The sequence below is a fragment of the Nematolebias whitei genome, chromosome 18, assembly GCF_014905685.2.
Source record: "Nematolebias whitei isolate Nwh7 chromosome 18, NemWhi1, whole genome shotgun sequence".
In the NCBI taxonomy this organism is placed as follows: Eukaryota; Metazoa; Chordata; class Actinopteri; order Cyprinodontiformes; family Rivulidae; genus Nematolebias; species Nematolebias whitei.
Genome location: NC_056515.1, coordinates 24,344,352 through 24,365,722, shown reverse-complemented (window position 1 = coordinate 24,365,722; position 21,371 = coordinate 24,344,352). Strand labels below are relative to the sequence as shown.

At 36.6% G+C, this 21,371-nt stretch overlaps 1 protein-coding gene across 1 annotated transcript in view; it reads right to left on the bottom strand.

The window, feature by feature from the left end:
* Positions 1-2,932: 2,932 nt before the first annotated feature.
* LOC119424746 (potassium/sodium hyperpolarization-activated cyclic nucleotide-gated channel 1) overlaps positions 2,933-21,371 on the bottom strand; it is an 82,559-nt gene continuing 64,120 nt past the window's right edge. Inside the window, exons 5-8 of the mRNA XM_037692245.1 lie at positions 21,121-21,267; positions 16,532-16,772; positions 10,175-10,339; positions 2,933-4,018 (exon numbers count right to left, since the gene is read on the bottom strand). Of these exons, the coding sequence (XP_037548173.1) occupies positions 2,940-4,018; positions 10,175-10,339; positions 16,532-16,772; positions 21,121-21,267 (1,632 nt within the window). The 3' untranslated portion in view covers positions 2,933-2,939. The remainder of the gene's footprint in view (positions 4,019-10,174; positions 10,340-16,531; positions 16,773-21,120; positions 21,268-21,371) is intronic.

Below are 21,371 nucleotides of genomic sequence, written 5' to 3'. Positions count from 1 at the left end.
ACAAGGTTAGAGTTCCAAACCCTCCTCTACTGCCTACCTTCTGAGGTCTTTTCTCTGTAACTTGTTTAGGGGGAGCAGAGAAACTTGACTCCACTGGTATTTCTTCTGCAGGACAGGTCTTTTAAGACTGCTGTATACACACAAATTATCCTACACATTGAGGAGAGTCTTGCAGATACAGCGTGGCAGATCACATCAGCAAAGAAGCTCAATTTAACTCTCAGCAAACTGGCAAGGTACAGTCCTGAAATGAGTCTTGTAATTAAAAGGTCCGTGTACAAAAGCCTGAAAATGTTATTGCTGGGAGGTTAAAATCTCCCTCCCACTAACTTTCCTAAGGGTTCATCCATCCTTCCATCTTCTACCAAGGTCAAGTTGCAAAATACATCCCTTTCTCCAGTGACACTTTCCAGCTCCTCCTTTGGAGCTCCAAGGCCATACAGGATATACAAACCCACCATTGAGTTCTGGGTGTGCACTGGGTCTCTTCCCAGTGAGACATGCCCTGAAGACCTCCAAAGGATAGTTTCCAGGATGCAGGATGCATCTTAATCTGATGCCTGAACCACCTCAACTGACTCATTTCGATGCAAAGGAGCAGTTGTTTAATCTGAGCTCCCCACAGATAACTGAGCTTGTCACATTATCTCTAAGGCTTACCCCAGCTACACTACAGAGAAAGATAATTTTATCTGCTTGTATCCAGGATCTCCTTCTTTTGTAAAAGTAAAAAACATTTCACCTGGTAAAATAAAAGTCAAATAGAAAATAAATAAACAAAATAAAAATGACCATAGGTGAGGGTTGGAACATAAGTTTAGCCTTTTAACTAAACTATTTCATGGCCAACTAAAGCAAAGTCCTTATTAGTGTGGACAAGGCCTCAGTCCGTCTCCCACTCCACCCTACCATTACTTGCGAATAAGACTCCTAGATACTTGAACTCTTTCACCTGAGGCAAAGACTCACTACCAACCCAGAGGGGTATTTCACCTGTTTCTGGCCGATACCTTGGACTTAGAGGGGCTGACTGTTGTGCCAGGCTCTTCAGATACAACAACAGTTACAGTACATGACAACTTACAAAACAGTCTTAAATAAAGAACATATAGCCTGAATAAAAATGTATTGCAATGCCCCTCTGCAGTCTCACTGCATCAGTCCAGCTCTGTTTGATGGTCAACTGACTGTGCCTGTGAAGGTGTGGATTGAATTAATACATGTTAAAGCTTGAGTCAAATCATTACTGGGGTCGCTGGTTACCGGGTTGGGATAGTTTGTTGAGGGACTTGGAGACATTTTTAAACTCTCAACATTGTGCTCAATCTCCATTTCATGCTGCAACCCAATGAGCCTGGCTATGACATAATTTGGGGGCTCGTCCAGGATGTTTTGAAATTTAGTGGAGACTGAACTTCACTGGTTTCCTAATGCCTTGCAACCTGAACTGTAACTGTACTTTAATTAGTTTGTGTAAGCTTGGCTTGAGAGCCAGGCAGGTGTGAAGATTTGGTATTGCAGTTTTGTAAACATGCCAGCTATATTACCTAAATAAATCGAAAAGGTAAATCAGTTTCTGCCCTTACATATGTAAGCAATACACTCAAGAAAAAAAAACCTTGTTTGATTCAGAAAATGGGGACTAGTAATGACATAATCTACATTGAACAGACTGACACCAAAATAATGTTAAATATTAAACCCTGCGGGTTCAGCTGCTGCAAAATTGGAAACTAAACTAGAACCATAGACACATATAGCCACAGAGGAGAGAGGGAACATAAAAAAAAAATCTCCTAGCAGGTGTTTCTCAGCTTCAAAAACAGCAAGTCATTGCATTAAGGTTTCTTTATCTCTTATGAGACATTTTGTCACTTAACCTTTGTTGCGTATAGATGATAGAAGTAAGACATTGTTATGATAGAGAATGCACAACACAGTATCTGTAAATTCTAGATCTAAAAAACTATTTACAGCACACATATAGGTAATTGTTATGTCACAGTCTATTGCATAATGGTGATAATCTTTAGTTTATAAATATTATAAATATACATACAACTTTTAAGCAACATTACTTAACATCTCAGCCATCTGAAAATAAAAGAAAAATAAAACAATAGCACCCATCCATATCTAACTTCACACATTCCATCTTCTTCCTCAGATAAAGAAAGAAAAGCAGCATTTTCAGTACTGATTCCCTTTAGACCCATAACACTGTCATGGTTTGAATGTGAGCCTCTGTGGGCAGTATAATGGCTCAGCAGACATATTTTCATAACTGACCACAACTTAATACTTGGTTTCAGTCCATGTTGATTACTGAAACAAAGAATCCAGTAAATATTATGAGAATCACTTCATAAGTGTGTGCTTTTTGAATTTCCTGGTCAGAATTGCTTGCATTTGTATATCCACAGTGATGCCTAAATCTGCTTAATAACGGGTGAGGAAGATACGTTTCTTCTTCACTCTTGTAAATAAAAAAAAATCTGCAACAAAAGTGCATGTCATTCCAGTTATAAAAAAAGCAAACCAAAGAAAGTAAAAATGAAAAAAATCTTCATACATGATATATAATTCCTTATATTTCTCAGAAAGGAAGACTCATTTTATACTACAACTTTAAATTGCCATTGCCAATATTGTAGTTGGATTTTACACACTTCTTCACTTGCACACACCCTCTCACACATCCATACAGATCTATCTGTATAATATACATTCTTAAGTATGGGGAAACAAAATTGTCTAAAATATAGTACAAGGTCTTATATACAAGATTTCTGTGAGGTTACTTTCGAGGAAAATTGGAGAGAGAGAGAGAGAGAGAGAGATGCAGAACTTCCTTTTTACTTCTTTCGTTCTATCTCAATCTTAAAAATAAATTACAACATATTTATTAAAAAATAAATAAAGGAAAAATAATTATGGGATCATAAATTTGATGAAAAGCGCATTTTGTCTTGCTCGGTTTCTGCACTGCTGAGGACAGAATCTCTTCTAGATCCGGGGGATTCCCTGTGCTGGGCTGAGGATGAGGATGATGACGCTGCTGCAGCCGCTGCCGCTGCTGCTGCTGCCACCGATGCAGCCGAGCGCACCGGGGGCAAGGCTCCTGATGACATCTGCCGGAACAAATTGACCCGCTGGGGCACTGTAGTGCGGATGCCACTTTGTAAATTTATTCCCTGGATGGCTGCTGCCGTCGGTAGCACAATGGATGCCAGAGAGTCTCCTGAAGCTGGATGAGCTCTGGGCCCCAGAGATGTGTCGTGTGGCAGTGAAGGTTGAGAGGCCGATAGATGTCGAACGTCTCGACTCAAGCTGCCTGATTGAAGAGCCTGTGTGCTCTTGTGGATGTCTCCCCGCTGAGGTGAAGGAACCTGCTGCTGCTGTGCAGCTGAGGCTGCAGCAGCAGATGCAGATGGCTGCTGAATGAGTTGTTGCTGCATGGGTAGAGATGGCTGACCAATTGGTTGCTGGAAAAGCGACAGCTGGGAAGCTGTGGGTGAGCCATACTGAAAGCTCCGGCCAGCCAAGGGGGTCTGCACGGGTGGGCTGCACATGGCTGCTGTGAAGGAGCAGGGAGACATGATTGTCCCCTGCTGTTGCAGTGGCGTTTGTGATGAAGAATTTAGGTTACCATGGGAAACACTAGGCATTGGGTAACCGCCCTGTGCTAATGCTGCAGCAGCAGCAGCGACTGGCAGCATGCGAGCAACAGAGGCATTGGCAATAGCTGAAGCACTATAGGTCATGGGTACAGAGGACTGCTGCAGCTGAGTTGTACCAAAGGCAGTCGAATAGGGAGGCTGAGCTGGTGAGTTAATGATGGAGTTTCCTGACACTGGGGTTGAGTTCATCCCAGTGACAGACTGCTTGCGGTCCACCATCATCACCATCTCTCTGTCCTGACGGATAATCTGCTTCAATATCTCGTTCTCCTGTGTGTTGAACACGCCGGCGTTCAGGTCCTTCTGGAACTTCTGCAGCAGCAATGAGTTCTTCTTCCCTGTTGAGGCGCAATCAGGACAGTGAACACAAGCAATACTGGTAACATTTGGAAACATACAACGAGTGTAGTAAAGATGGAGCTTGTATGTTTAAATATGAGCTTAAGAGATTGGAAATTTAGCATTTTTCAGTTCTGTTTGGGAGGACATCATTGTAAATTTAAAAATAAATTTTCACAAAATTCAGCCATACAAGCTGCATCTCATTACGTCCACTAAAAACTGTTACACTGACTTAAAAAAAGACATTTAATGGAGAGAATATGACGTTTGACACTAGTGAAGGACACAGGAGACATAGATCACTGAAGGTGTGACATGACAGCATCAAATATGAGGGTGTTGATGTTAAAATACAGAAGAAGACTGATGGATTGTACCCACACATCACAATACTGGACATTATTTAAAAGGAAAAAAATGTCTAAGCTCTAAAAATTATGTTCAACTCTTGCTAAATCACATCACAAGGGCATCTACCTGTACAATTTCATTTAATTTGAGATTTATTTGGTTTTAGGGGGAAGGTGGAGTATCGGGGTTAAATTTCACAGAAGTAATAGATATGAAAGCCAGTAAATACAATTTGCAACTTTTTTTTTTCTTTATTTGGTAATGTTGCATACATGAAAATATACTGTAAATTAATCTAACTAAACGTTTCTTAACAAAGAATGACATGCTATCAGTACTCTTATTTTTTGCATTGATTATGAATAATTTGAATATTAAGAATTTGAATGCATTTATGTAATGTTACAGTGCTTATTTGATACAGTGAGCAAACTGCTTTAAAAAAAACTCTAAAGGACATTTTGTGCCTAAAGGACAATATCTCCCAGCCAGTCGCATTAAAAAATGTGTGGCAGATGCTTTTATAAACACCAGAGACTTTTGTGGCTTTGGGAATACAATGCTAAAAGGAACTAAAAGCACAAAATGTGACTTGAAGCTGTCACATTTCACAATCAATATGTTCTTAACATGTACTTCAAGAGACTACGTCCTGTTGTCTCTATAGGATGTGTTTTCTGTAATTACTGCTGTCCTTTTGTATTGACGAGCCGTGAAGCATTGTCTTTAAAGAAGACAGAGCAGACTTTAGTGTGCCCAAGGCTTTGGCTACAGTCAATTAATCACTAAAACTCACCCTTGAAGGCAGAAAACTTTACAGTGTAACATTTACTCGTCTCAGGGCTGCCAAGAAGTGTTCACTGATAAGATAAAACTTGACTGTTGCTGGTGTAGATTTTCATAAACCAATTGATGTCAAGTTTTTCTGCTCGTTTGTGTTCAGAACTGAGCTTTGACTTTGCTTGACGTCAATCACTTTGATTGCAACAATCAATGCAGGGTTGAGGGTTAAGGAGCTAAAACAAGCACCACGGATCAAACTATCAGACTACTGGTAACTTACAGGCTGCTTACATTGCAAGTTTAAATGCAAACGGATCAAACGCTGTAAATTGAAATGAAAAAAACAAAACCTTCAAAAGAGTTTGCTGCTTTAATTCAACTTCTACGTGTGCCAGCATCAGATACAGCATTAAAAATCAATTTTTAATAACAGCTTTTAAAATGGAAAAAAGGACAATACAATGAACTGTAATAATTAAATTATAAACACACCATAAGCTTAAATGTATTTCTATTATTTTATAATATTATTGTGTTCCTTGTAGTCTGTTTAGGGTATTTTATAACCTCTTCTTATCTCTTGTTTGTCCTGCTGCCCTTCTCTGACCTCTTTTTCATCTTACCATGGTTGGAAATTTTGATTATATTGAGCTAAATGTCCATAAAATGAGCATAAACGTACCAATTAGGATTCCTCAATATAAATTGAACATATCTACAAATAGTATATATTAAAGTAATTTTGAGGTGTAAATCTTTTGAGTTTTTAAGTTATTTTGCAGTATTCTTATCAAGGCAAAGGAGGTGGAAAAATCCACCTCAAAGATGCATCCAAGTGGCAGACTGTTGAGGAGTGGGTGAATTTACTATACATGAGCAGATGTTTATATTTGTTCAGTATCTTTTTACATCCCACAACCCAAATAGCATTTAAAGGAGATAAAGAGCCTAATTTAGGCATGTTAACAACTAGAAATTGTTGAACTTGCTGCAATATTCATTGGAAAAAATTCTTATCAGTCAATTAAAACACAAAATGTTAAGAAAAAAACTCCTACTAATACAACTACATGTTTACTTATGTTTGACTTAAGATTAGCTGAAAGGGTTTGCCTTAGTAAGATATTTGGTAAAACATATTTATGATGATTGAGTTTAATTTGAACATTAACCACTGACACATCAACCAAACACATAAAGCAAATGAAACATCATGTTCACAGATGTGACAAATAGTGAAGACTACTGTACAGTACTTGAATTTATAAAATGAGGCCAAATGCATTAAATACTTCTCCTAGAAAATGCACATTTTTAAACTCAGTATATCAAAATATATTATCCCTAATAAGTACGAATGGAAAAGTTCAAATGATAGACTTAGGAAATTTGAACAGTTTTTGGTAGCAATACATAATACAACACAGTACTTGCAGAGTACTAGGTACATACTAGATACTTACCCTGTGGGTACCAACCCTATAAGTTCAGTGCAAGAAATGACTTAATACAGCCCATCCCTTGAGTGTAACTGGTATGTACTGGTACAGGCAGGGTACTTACCCAGTAAGTACCAGATACATAATGGTTAAGTACCCTGTAGATACCAGTTTAGTACCCCATATATACCTGGTATTTGCTTTTAAAGTAACAAGTTATTATAATTTACAGCAAGGACCCCGTATGTACCCAATAAGTGCCCGACTGTTATGAATTACTACCAAAAATATGTTATAAATATAAAGAAACGGTTAAGCTGGAGAGGGCCAATGTTTTACTCAAGTATAACGTTGAACAGAATTTGAAGATATCTTTTATGTTTGATAGTATTATTATAATTATTATTAGTTAAATAAATGCTCTCAAACTTGTACAAATAGTAACCTCCTGTATTGTTTGTTGTTTAAGTATATATTTTTTGTAAATATAGACTTTAATGTGTTAAATTTTACAAAGGTTTCCACTACTTCATTTATCAACTGATTTACTTGAAAATGTAAATTATATTTAAAAAAAAATCAATAAGTAACATTAACGTTTTTTTTTTTTTACATTTAATATTTGTGTTTAGTTAATGATAAATGTTGAAAGTTAGGATTTAGGCAACACAATGTTGCAAATATTATAAAAAATTGTATCAGTTTATTTGACTAATCATAAAACATCCAAAATAAGACAATCAGAAACAAATGTTCATTTTAGCGGAAACATGAATAAATAATGGAATATGACTTTGCGGATAACATAAACTGTCCATGACATTGCATTAGTAAAGGTTTTACTAATTGTCAGGTATGATTTTGGTGAATACACTTTAAAAATAAATAAAAATATTCAACAGAGCTGTGTTTGTGATTATAATCCAACCAATTACACAGTAATTACATCTGTGTTACAAAACTAAATAAAAATGGCATGCAGGGCTAGATGAGCTCTTTGTTTCCTTGATTGTCTTTGCTGTTGACACTGCTTTGGTGTTAAAGAAAATATCTGAGGTTCTAGTGTGGGTAGCTGGAGTTATGTGTCACGGATGCAGAAATCAAACACGTAAATGTAACCTTCAGCAACAAGTCAAACTGCGGGGATGATTCTGAGACTGGATCCATTTAACAAGCCTCAACAGGTTCATTTGCTGTTGTTCAAATATTGGAAGGAAGTGTTTACCTGGTGCCTACTCGTCGGCCAGGACACTCTTGAAAACGAGATGTGCTCGTCTCAAGATGGACTCCTGGTCAAATAATTTTTAGATAAATAAAGGATAACGTCAAATGGGCAACATTTTACTGTTTTCAAAGCATGGTTACCTTTTTGTTTCCTTTTTTTAGAGCAAGACAAGCATGTAACCAAATGCAGTCCATATGTAGAAATGATAAAACCAGAACTGATCACATGACAAAATATTTTCCATCGTATGAGACAAAACCCCCATTTTGTTGTTTCATCTGAAAGGATGTGTTTGTTCTGCAGCACTGGTGTAAGAATGAATGGCTTTGTCCAAAAAAAGGGCAAATGTAGATTTGAACTGTTGACAACAAAAAGGCAAAACTTTAAGCTTCTTTGAAGAATGTGTAAATTATTTTTTGTTCCTGCATTTCTCCTTTTAAATATCTTCAAATGCAAACTAATAAAAATCAGTTTATGGTTTTTGCAAATATGTTCAATTAGAACATTTTAAAAGGTACATTTTGAATTTTATCAACTATTTTGGACAAAACACCACCCACTGCAGATATGGTTACATATGAATGCAGTTCTAAGACACAGTTGAGTATTTTGACTTCAAGTCACAAAGTAACACAAATTCAAATGTTTTTGAAGTGCTCTGAGTAAAAGAAACGTGATAATTTGTATATCTGCTGTATACCATTTGTCGCTCTTTAAATGTCCTGAGTTTGGAGAAACAGTTTAATTCTGCTCATATTATGGAGAAAAAGATCAGTCCAAACAAAGCAAAACCAAGGTGCCATCTTAAAACAACTGCAAAATAAAAATTCTCATAGTAGTTTATATGAACACCATTTTATAAACCTTCACATTGCCAGAAAATGTCATTATACCTGGTTACATATAATTTTATACATATTTGAAAGCACAAGTAGCAACAGAAGGTGATGTATGTAGCATTTCTCTGTGCAGCCTGAGGTAAATTTGGCAGAAATAACATTTATAAAATAATGTTTGTTCAAATCACTATAAGTTTTTATAGTGTAGAGTTGTTTTAACATTTACTTTGGTCTCGGTCCTGCTCAAATTAGACTTAAGCTCATCAACATGGTCAGAAATTATTTCTATTTCTCCAAACTGAGCTATCCACAACAGGTATGCTATTTCTTGTTCATACCCTTTCCATAGAACTACCCCTTTAAAACAGGAAGCTCTGCTTTATAAATTAATATTTTCCTCTGACTGGAAGTGTGAAATTATTGTAAAGACGTTTAAAGCTAAAACTTAACTCATTCTTGTTTAACTCAGCCACTGTATATTGTGACAAAAAAAGATTAACATTTCTAACAGGCTTCAGGAATCTTTACATTGGCTTTAATATGTTTTTAATTGTTTTTTTGACTGACATAGGACAAAAATGCAGAATTGGAAGCTTTCTGTTAGTAACTAATAGGATTACTCAAATCACAAGGTAATCCCATTGTTTTATCCATTACTAGATCTTAAATGATGCACCGGCATATCAGTGACATCACATGTTAAAGCAGTCATTATATACTTATAGCATCATCGCTAAATGTTGTTCTAACCTGAAGGTGACTTGGTTGAGAAGTAGTTGAACAGTCTGCCAAACTTTAAAACTAGAGCCAGAGCAGATTGATCTTATTTACTAAGAGGAGTGACTGAGCGAGCTACTTTAGATTGAAGTAACAAATTATTATCCAGTTTGTGTGACATACATGTGCCCCTTTATACTGTGAAATGTGTTATTATTAACTTATTATCTGTCGTGGTTCAGTTTCTTTTTAAAAAAACATTTCTGTTAAATAAATATATTTGGGGATGAGATAATAAGGCCCTGCTTCACAGCAGACCGGGCTGAATCTGATGTATGTGGAGACCTGCTTTTTGTTCTGTTTGAAAAGTCTAATCTGGGGCGGGGTGCTGCTCATACCCAGGAGTGCAGATGAGTTTAAAGAGGGACAGACACACATGCATGTGAGGTTAGCTTTCATCCACTCGCTGGCTTTCAGTGGGTGGCTGGATCAACACAAAACCAAAGAGGCTGACTTCACTTCCTCCTGGACAGCGACATGCACTGCCTTTTAATTAATCCAACAACAAAATGCTACTTTCGTTTTATTGGTAGGAATAATGCCTGTTACATCAAGATCATCTTTAATGGGGAAAAAAAAGACACAATAAATGCGCACAGGTCATGCAGCACAAGATGGCACACACAATGCTTTAATGAGGGAAAGGAGTCAAACAAATTCTGATAAAGACAAGACAGCAAGGCATGATGACAGGCAAAATATTCAACCAATCAAACGGGGCAAGGAGAAGAGTCTTACCTATGCGGTCCAATCGGTCAATGGCGACGGTTTCAAAAGCCCGCCGCATCATGGGGTACTCCTCTAGCACCTCATTGAAATGGTCAACGGAGAGTGAGAAGAGTCGACAGTAGGTGTCTGCACGCACGCTCGCTGTCCGTCTGCCCTTGGTGAGTAGACAGATCTCTGTGTGACAGGAATACAAAGACACAAAGGAAAACACATGAAGAAAAAAGAACAGCAGGAGAGAGAACAGAAGGTCATTCTGGTAATTACTGTACACATTATCATATAGATGAACTGTAAGAACAAAGGGGTTATGAATAGAAGAGCTAATATGAATGTAAATAAAATGAGAAGTCTATAAGCTGTACTGTCACACGTATTATGTTAAAATAATTAATCATCCTGCAGAGGGCTAATAGTCCCAAAATGCTTCAGTATTCTGCTTTACTGTCAGGCTTCAGTGCACTGCATCAGTTCTGAAATGTAACACGTAACTAAAGAGGGGTCTGACTTCAGAGCATCGGGAGTTCCTGTTTCTGACTTGAAGACAACATGAGAACGATGCGTCATCAACAAATTCACCGCGGAGCCCCTATTATTACATTTAATGCCAATACAAATTGCTCCCAACTACAATAATCACTGATCAGTAACATTATTCAACCTTTCTACTCTCCTCACAATAGAAAGTTTTTGACCAAATACTTATAAAGACTGAAGACTTTTAGTTCCACTATATATTGTAGAATTTCCATGTTTGCTTTTGCACCACCAGAGGAATACACTGTACAACACTTGGACAATGGTCAGCACAATCACACCATCTATGCATTTATCATCAACAGCAACAACAAAAACGAAAACTGAGCTCAAAGCTAAATGTATTTGGTTTTACACTTTTAAAGAGAGCTAAGATTGGTCTGCATTTGTTCACAAAAAAGCATGTTGCAGCAGACCATGGTAAGTAAGTAAATGGGGTTTTAATTGTTTGGTTGTTAGAAAAGCAATCTGCTTGCTTGGCCTGTCAACGCACACCTATGGACAAATCAATCGCATCCTCTTATGTCCCTTGAGTGTCCCTGTTGAGCCAAGAAAGTGCCTGAAAGAGGAACATAAAAAGACCAAATAAACACAATTATACAGAAAGGACTACAAACCACTGCAGTTCCAGAAGTGTGAAGACTGTAAAAATGCAAACTACCATTGAAGTCCTATGGTCATTTTTTTTTTTGCCTAAAATATGAGCTGTTGCATAGTGGGCAAGAAACATGTTTAAATCAAAAACAATGCATAATTTCACAGTTTGAATATCTGCATGTCATCAAAATATGCAATAAATTCAAGTATTAGGTGAATAAAGTTTTAACTTGCTGTTTTTATGCATTAATATGAAATTTACACAGCAAACTTTACACTCAATTAGCTAAACATCAGTCCAGATTTGCAATCATTGTCAACCGCACACTCTTATAACAAACTCCAAACACATTTAGTCACTAAAATGTATTTTCAAAACAGTGGCTTTCAAAAGACTGCACCTGTAAACTAAATGATTAAACACATCAAACAGGTGTGTGCCTAACTAAAAAGTAGTAGTAGTATAGTATAGGCACTAGAAAAATGCAGCATCATGCAGGATTGGATTTAACAAATTACAAAGTTTTTCCTACGTTGTACGGAAAATGAGAGCACATTTCCTGTGATTTTGATCAAATCTTATGCAGATCCAGCAGAGATGACACCTGAACTACAAACTTTTACCCACCCCCAAATAATTTTGTTGGATACAGTAATAATTTTACTGCATTTGTCTACAGGAATTTCAGTTTGTGGTAACATGAAAATGATTTGTTTCTGACAACCTTCTGACTGACTGGATTTTATGTCAATTAATACATTTAATCAGTTTGTATCACTGGTCTTTGTTAAGTGCTTATTGAATTTAATTCACACTTTTTATGTATACCACACTTACAGTAATCCTGAGGGGGAAAAAAGTGCTAGAAGTGTTGTATGACTGCATGGTGATTAGCCCATCAGTGTGCAAATGGTTGAAATTATTGGATAAATGTGTGTTAAAAAGGGGTTATGTTTTTTAATGTACCTAATCACTCATAAAATAGAACTATATACAATAAAATATGTAAATGGCTGCAACAAAACCAAGAAGATTTGATCCTTTAGACCTAACTGACCAAATTTTTGTCATATGTGAATAAGCTATATAATCGCTTACAGAACATGTTGATCTAATGACAGATTTATGACAGCAATTTGATACTAAATCATCCATTTCATTGTGAGCAATTTGTTTTTATATATCTAACCTTTACATCACAGTTAAGTTTTTCCCAGTGACCAGCTATTCATTTATCATCTTCCTCCTCCTGCATTTCCTTTTGTTTTACCACAGCTTAACCTTCACATATATCTGCACTCTCTCACAGCCTTCTCCACGACTTCCTTCTATATGGTTAATTTGTTATAGTGTGAGCTTTCTTGGTTCTGCCATGAGCTGACGTGAAAATAGAGCACAGAATGTGCAGGATGTGTGAGCATTACTCTCAAGTAGAAGGTGTGAAGAAAGTGTAAGTGCTGCTGCAATGGAAAAGTACCCTTTACAATAGGTGGTGTTCAACTCTGTTAGCACAATAATATGCACAGAGGTAAAGAAATGGTGACAGAAAAATGTATTATGTTACATGTTTCACAAGTATGCAGGAGTCAGTAGGACGGCTGTGAATTTAACTGTGTTAAAATGAACACACTGTTCTAAAACTGTTCATGGTGCACCCTTTGGCGACATCCTAAATTAAATGTGTTATTTGACAATGAGAAACCAGTTCTAGTCTAAAAAGGTGGCTAAAATTGAGTGAGATAAAAATAACATTTGCACGTAAGAACTGACAACATTTATACCTTTTGCAAATTTTGAAGTGGTTGCAATAAAATTGCAATAGAAAATTTGTCATTTTCTTAGATATACTGGTAAAACAACAAGAGTGCTGTCTATGAAGTTTAGATATTTTTTCCTTCTTTTCGAAGATGAATTTACAAATACAAATCCACAGAACACACCTAAATGAGAGTCAACGGAAAATTAAAATCTATTATGTTGCGGCCATTTCTAAAGAAGGTCTATCAGATTTATACATTTCAAAAATGTAGTGAGTAAGTTTCAGGGAATTAAAATTTTTAGTTTAAAAAATAAATCATATCATTTAAATGATGTGTAAATATGTGTTTTTTTGTATCTGAGAGGTTTTTTTATAATCAGGACACACGTGTCATAAAAAGTGATTGCTGGCAAACACTAATAAGATATTTGATATAGTAAATGTTTGTATTTGAGAATAATAAACAATACATTTCAGTTACTCAACTAATATGTATGTAAAATGAACCACTAGTTATAGAAAACAAATTAGTGCAATGTACTGTATTTGTTTTTACTTTTGACAAATTGCAAACTGAATAACAAAGTGAAATTCCTTAAATAGCTTATAATTGGCTAAAGTAACCAGGTTACAAAAGGTTGCACAAAACATACATCTTTATTTTCACTATAAAATTATACTTAATTTGCCATATAACATCTCATCTGATCATTATGCACTGTTTTTTTTACTATACTGTATGCTTGGCTATATACCAAGAGTCTGAAATAGGTCTTTTCATGAAGTACCTTTCTGAAACAGTCATAGGTTTTTAGTTAACAGTACTGCACTTTCTGTGCTTGGTGAGACAGCAGTAGTGTAACTGAACAGGAAAACCAGTGAAGCTGACATGGTTTTCAGAAGTTGCTCTACACCTTTTAATTTGGATGAAATGAGTTGTATTAAAATGTAACATGCATGCATGCAAACACTCACACACATGCTCATCTGCCTTTTATTTTTTGCACTTGTTTTTTTTTTTTTATGCTGACATGTGGCAAACCTAATAAGTATAAAACGTTCTGAAATAACAGCTCTGCCACCTGGAAAATGTGTGTGTGTGTGTGTTTGTTCACGTTATATTTGGGGACTTGAACTAGCTTACACACCAGTCATGTGGGGACACCTTGGGATTTGGGGACCAAAACCACATGTGTGTGTGGTAAGTGGCCCTGGTTATACTTCTCATGATGCAGGTTTGACACCTGTCTGTTCTGCTGAGTCCTGGAGCTTCGGGTATAATTTACCATCGCATCATGTGTCACTCATAGCAACCAGCTTCCCTCTCTCCTTTTCTCCTATGACTAAGACTGAGGAGTGTGAGTCTCTTATGACTAAGACATTCAAGCCCAAAAGTGTTTCTCTTCTGTTGTTCGTCATTGTCCCAGCATCATACTCTTTTAGTCCTAAAGCCATGCAACAACTTCACAACGCAACTGCAAGATACTAATCTGTAATCCCATCCACCATTGCCCAGAAGTGCTTTAATTTCAGCATGCAAGTGCAGTGTTGACCGTGGCTGCTGGTGCTTTGTGACCTATTGTTTTCATAGATGTCCTTCCCATTATTATGCTACCAGTTTCCTACGGCTCTGCAGTGTTGCGCTTCATCCTCGCTCTGTTCCATCTCAATTCTCTGCACTAACTTTTCATTCTAGTCACGGTGTGGCCTGGTTGTAAGGGGAGAGTGAATCATATGAGAAAAGGGGACAAGGTGATCATCTACTAACGCCATACAAATGACTGATTAAATGTATCAGCACAGCAGAAGGCAAGCAGCAGTTAAGGACACGAATAGTTATACGTAGTCTTAAGTAAATCACTTGTCCTCTTTTGGTATGGTCTTAGTTCATTAATTCATTAAATAAAAAGTGTTAGTTCTTGATGGAATGCATATTGTCTTTCAATTTACATGTTAATGTTTTTAAAAAACATCTTGCGAGATCTGTTAGCACTTAGCGTGTGTATTGAGGATAACGCTGAGCTGCACATAATTTTAGTTTAAAATCCATAAACTGACAAGATTTTAGACAGTTTAGTGTCTGTCAAGGTCAATTAGCTGATGCAGCCTCCTTGAATCAGGTTGACTATAAAAGTTAATCAGTCACAGATGTACATACACTGATTTCTGTTAACTTATTTTTACATATGGATGTTTCTGTTCAGTGCCCTGAGATGACTTCTGTTGTGATTTGGTGCTAGATAAATAAACTGAATTGAATTGATTACTTTCTAAATGTTTCATTAAAATTCTACCAATTGTTCATGAAATATTTTACTAACAAACAGGATTGGCTCCAACAGTAAATGTTAAAATTTTATACAAAAATCTAGAGGTATTTGATAAGAGTTTGAACAAAAAAAGTTAGGAACAGGTCTCTGCTACAACCACAACAAATATTAGCTCAGTTTTTAGGTTGGAAGAGTGTTTTGCAAATGGACCCAGATGCAGACCAAGGAAAAGAGCTAAAAAATAAATAAAATTATTGCTTTTTAAATGTGGAGATTGGCTTTTTAGGATGTTAATCAAACTTTTGAGGCAATATTTTATTATGGATAAAATCCCTAATGTTATAAAGTTGACCTTTTATCAAATTTGTTAACTGTAATTGTTTTTTTACTTAAAAAAAAAGGTAAATAAATACAAATAATTCTCTCTGGGTTTTTCCAATTTCATGCAGCAGTGCAGAAATTTGTGGAGGGTCTTGTGGTTCGATGAAATGTTGTAGGAGACTTTTGTTCCCATTTTGATTTCAACATACGCCTTTGTCTGTGAGGTACACAGTGTATTCAGCAGACACTCTAAAGTGAAGGTATTCTTAGCATCCTTTGCCTTTCTGCATAGAAAAGATGAACTCAAGACATAAAATATGCAGACAGCCCGGAAAAGGGAGACTTTTTTTTTTTTTCAAAAGACACAACAGCGTCTGCATGTGGATTTTGTAGATGTAAACATCCTACAACTAAAAATTTATGATATCTGTAATGTCTCAGAGAGAACTGTGCTGAGAGGAAGAGTAGAAAGTGAAAGCACAGTGGAGGAACAGAACAAGCAAATTGCTCCTGACTTTCCACAGAAAAGGCATCCGCCCAGGCTGCTGACAGTTAGTGCCAAGTAAATGCAGCGAGAACGAACAGCGGGGGCGAAAAGTCCTTGCATGTGAGGGTGAGAGAGGGGGAGGGACCTCTGTGTGTCCTAAGGGATGCCTGATCCGTGCCTTGGCCCACTCTAGCAGCCAGATGAGAGGTTATGTAACCAAAGAAGCTGACTAATGTCTAACACTAGTTACTGAGAATTTACAATAACTTCCAACAGCATCAAACTCAAGAGCTTTGGAGGATTTCATGCCTCATGCTGTTGACATGTAAATGTATAGCATTTTTTGTGGCCTTGCAAAATAAACATTTTTTTTTCTGTGTGCGCATCTTATTTTTACCTCCAAAATAGGATCCGTCAGTCAGCTTCATCTCCTTGTTGAACTTGGTGATGACACTTACGACACCATGCTGAATAAAATACATCTTCTTCCCAACTGTGCCTTCCCTGATGATGTAGTCGTTGGGCTGAAAAACCTCAAACTTCAACTTGCTCAGCATCCCAGTCACAAAGTTGGGGTCTGCATTGGCAAACAGAGGCATAGTAGCCACCAGCTTTCGGCAGTTGAAGTTGACAATTTCCTGGTTGAGGGGAAAAAAAAGAGTTTGTTGAAACAGCATAAACAATACACCTATGAGTTGATAAACCCTGAGAGAAGAGCAGCAGTAAGGTGGTTTGAGACAAAATACCCTCACTAATCTTTTTTTAATGATTCTTTTTTCTGTATAGCTGTAATGTGCAAACACAGATGAATTGGATACATAGGACTGCTTTACTCTTAATACTTCTAAAGTACTCCCCATATCTCTCCTGAGAGGAAACTTTTTGGCACACAAATCACATCCTGATGAGTTTGCCCTCTGGTGCCGGCTACAAGCCATCTCTCTGGTCTCATCATGTCCCCTCGTACGCTGCAGGAGATTAGGAGCTTGTTGTCTGTTTGTCCATGCGTCTCTGTTGCTGTGCAGATGGAAAGCCGGAGTACTTGGCAACTGCAGTGGCATGTTGACCCCACATGCGCTATAACTCTCCTCCAGTAACAACAGGACATTATGAGAAAGATAACCAATCTCTACCATGCTTGTTGGCTACATGAGAGCGATGCAAAAGAATGTTAGTGATGCCTTAGATGTGTTTGTCAGCAAATGCCACAAGGTTCTGACCTCAATCATGCACCAGCACTAATGAATTAGACAGTAAGAAGTTTTCATACCCAGCCAGGATTTGCATTGTGGGAAACAATCTTTGGCTTTGCCTATTTAAAGATTAGTCATATAGCAGAGGCAATGAATAGGGGTGGTGGTGGCATTTAGGGAAACATTGCAGCAAAACCATGTGGCTATTTGTATATTTTCCAGTATGTACAGTATGTAAAATCGCATTACCCTGACTAAGAATAAAATAAGATGAAATGAAAAATGTTGACTCATTAAGGCTTTGGCTTTTTAATTGTCACTTCGTTTGCGAGAAAGTGTTTAGTTGTACTTTCTCTGAATGTTGATGTCATAATCAAATTAGGCTTTAAATAAAGCACTCAGATATTACATTAAATCTGAACAGATATAAATGATGCATTTGACCTTAAAGCATTTGAAATCTGTCTCAAACATCCATCCATCCATAATCTTTACCCGCTTATTCCATTTTGGGTCACGGGGGTCGCTGGTGCCCATGTCCAGCAATCACTGTGCGAGGGGCGGGGTACACCCTGGACGGGTCGCAAGTCCATCACAGGGACACATAGAGACAAACGAGACAAACAACCATTCACTCGCTCACTCACACCTAGGGACAATTTAGAGTTACCAATCAGCCTAACATGCATATTTTTGGTCTGTGGGAGGAAACTGGAGCACCCGGAGAAAACCCACGCATGCACGGAGAGAACATGCAAACTCCACCCAGAAAGGCACCTGGACTGGGGTTTGAACCAGGGACCTGCTCGCTGATATGCAGCAGCTCTATCAGTTGCGCCACCGTGCTGCCCTGTCTCAAACATTAATCTTTTAATAGCAAGAAAAACCAAAGCAATCCCTTTAACTTCTGTTCATTTTTGATTGTGTTAGTCAGTGTTCCAAAACTTCTCCTTTGTACTTCAAAGAATATTTATCTACTTAGAAAAGTAACTTTTAGTTTTTCTGAGTTTTCAATGCTACCAAGAAAGTCCATGTCTTCCTCACTTTGACGTTTTGAGACAAGAGATCAAACTTAAAGAGCTCAAACTTGAATTGTTACATCAAACTAGTTGAATCTTTGCTGCCATAACCCCAGTTTAGGGTTGATTTTAAAATTAATAGTTTCTCTCATTTTGTGAGGATTCAAATAGAGTTTGACAAAGATGAGTTTTTTTCATAAAGAGCACACTTGAGGGCTAATTTCCTCCATGCAGCTTTTCAAAACAAATAAATAATTAACTGCAACCTAAAACTTGAAGATAATAATGCAGTTTGCAAATGTTTTAAGAAAAAGACTAGGACTTTTTTTTTTTTAACTAATTTTTGTTCATATAATTGTTCAAAGGCAAATTAACCCTAAAACCTGAGCAAAAATAATTTTTCATTGTCAAAGAGTTTGTTGTGTTCTTCATGCAATACAGTTCCCTTCAGTTTTCTGACACATCCCAAGCAAAGCTTTGCTTAAACTATTCCATTGGTTATACATGCTTCTGTCACAGTGATTATAAGCACATTACTCAGTCATCCCTATAAACACTTTCCATTCAAGCAGCCCATTTGTCATGACAAAACAAAGGAATCATTTTAAAATTAGCAGCTGAAAAGCAGGAGTCAACATTGAAGAAAGTTTGTGAGTTGGTTCAAACTGACAGATATTTTGACTGGTTTGTTTACTCTGGAGCTACTGAGATAACGTAGTGACAAAACTGTAAATAATTGGAGATAAATGGATTTTTCTAAGTTGATGAACACAATTGCATTCCTATTTGTTATCCAGTTTCACAATAATAAAAACACACTCCTGAATATGGAGTTGCTTCTCAATTAGATCATCATGAATGCTGGAAAGTTTAACTGCAAGACAGTACAACATTTTTTGTGATACTAAATAGTACAATACAAATTTTGTTTTAGTACTGAATATTGAAGCTTTAAACTAATGTTTACTTGCTTTGCAAAGTTTAAAGTTAAATATGATGAATATATTGAAATATGTACAAAGTAATATACAGTGTTGTCTATGCATAAGATAATTAATGCAGATGAAGTAGGCATTAGTGAGGAATATACCTGAGTTACACAATATTAGATGCACAGATGGTGTGAATAAATACAAAGTAGTATCTTTGTAAAAGTTTTATTTTTCTGGAGGGTCTAAAATTGCTTTTGCTTGTCAGTGTTGTTTGAAAAGATTTTGTTGCTCTGTGCTGTCTACTGTATAGAAAGATTTGAACGGTGCTTGCCGCACACACTGAACTGGTGGAGTTTTTGTGTTAAATCTTTAAATCCTCGGGCCTTCTTTGAAAATATCTGGAACCATATACCTGCACCATGCAGCAACATTCAGCTCTGCGAGGTGACTTAATGGGGCTACATGAAAGATGGCTGTGAGTACATTTGCTTGCTTTGCTGTTTATTTTTCTTCTTTTCAGTGCTGCTGCATACCACATTAAAGCTGAACTGTAAACTTGTCTCTTGGTTAATACTTATCGTTATTTCTTTTTGGAAGTGCCTGGACCTGAAGGCTTGTGTTTCCATGTGACACCTCAGACTGGGGTTGTGCATCTGTATTTGTAGCCGATACAATACTTATCTCTAAACACTGCTTCATTAAAGACAATGCAATTCATCCCTGATCATGATATGGTGGTATTCAATAAATTTGATTCAACACAAGGAAATTCAATGTGATTCAATAGGACAAGATTATGAAATCACTATGTCTCAGGTTCTACGTCACATGGTTGCTTACAAACTGGGTTTATTACATAACATATTCCCAAAACCTGACTTACAACTAACAATACACAAAACCCAAGGTCTGGTGCAAAATTAATAATCCTAGGCCTCAGATGTGTTTAACGTTCTTTCAGTATCTCAGCAGTGAACAGCAAAATGCATTTTTTAGACAATAAATAACCAAATAGAAGTTGATGTTTTTTTCGGGAATACTTGTAGATTTCCTTAGTGTGAAGCATCAAACTGATAACTCAATTTTTTTGTACCAAACATTTTCTGCTTGTTTTATTCAGATAAAACACATTTTATACACTTATCTCGAGCTCTCTTATTTGTTTGGTAATATTGCCTATTTTATTTGCAAATTTTGCTTGATTTTTCTGTTTTTATTGCAAGGTGCTCTTAAGTGTTTTGAAAGGTGCCTATTGTTAAATAAACTTTAGTGTTTGTTGCTGTTATCGGCACTGTTGCAGTCCTCCTCATAAACAGCAGATGTCACTAATAAAATAATTCTGCTAAACCACAAGAAATACATTAGAAGAAGAGTATTCCAGTTTAGTAAGACCTAAAGGAGATATATTTTTCATATACAAAACTAATACTTTTTTCCACTTATTTACTTTTGTTTTAAAAAGGGATGCATGTAGATACAAACCTTGCTATTTTTTTTTTAGTATAAAGTATAAACTGGATTTCATTGGTGCAAAAACACAATAAAATGATGGATCTGTTCAATTAAAATTTTTCAAGGTTTTTCTTTTTTCTTGACTCTGAGTTCACAAAACATTGTCTTTTTTCTCCAGTTGACTTTGTAAAATAAGATGTTGGTGTTCCAGATTCTGATACTTCAAGTTTAATATTAACAAATGAAGATTCACTGATTCATGTTTAAAAGTTAAAACCGTGTGACACCAACCTGTCAGAAACTTTTTATGTGTATTTTTCAGCCATTCTAATAATAGCATTCAGAGACATGAGTCGATGCTTGAATCCACTTTGAGAGAAGCTGTCTCACCTCTTTGAGTGGGTCATTCAGTTCACTCAGGATGTTGTCCTCATCAAATATTTTGCCTTGATACCGATGTTCGTAGTAGTCATGGATTTTTTGTCGCATATCTGCTGGCAGCTTGTGGAAGGACATGTATTGTTCCACTTGTTTATACTGGAACAGACAAAAAGGTGGGAAAAAGTAAATGCATCAGTTTATAAAGATTTAAAACTCATTAGTACTTTGTAGACTTAGATTTATTCACTAACTCTTATTTT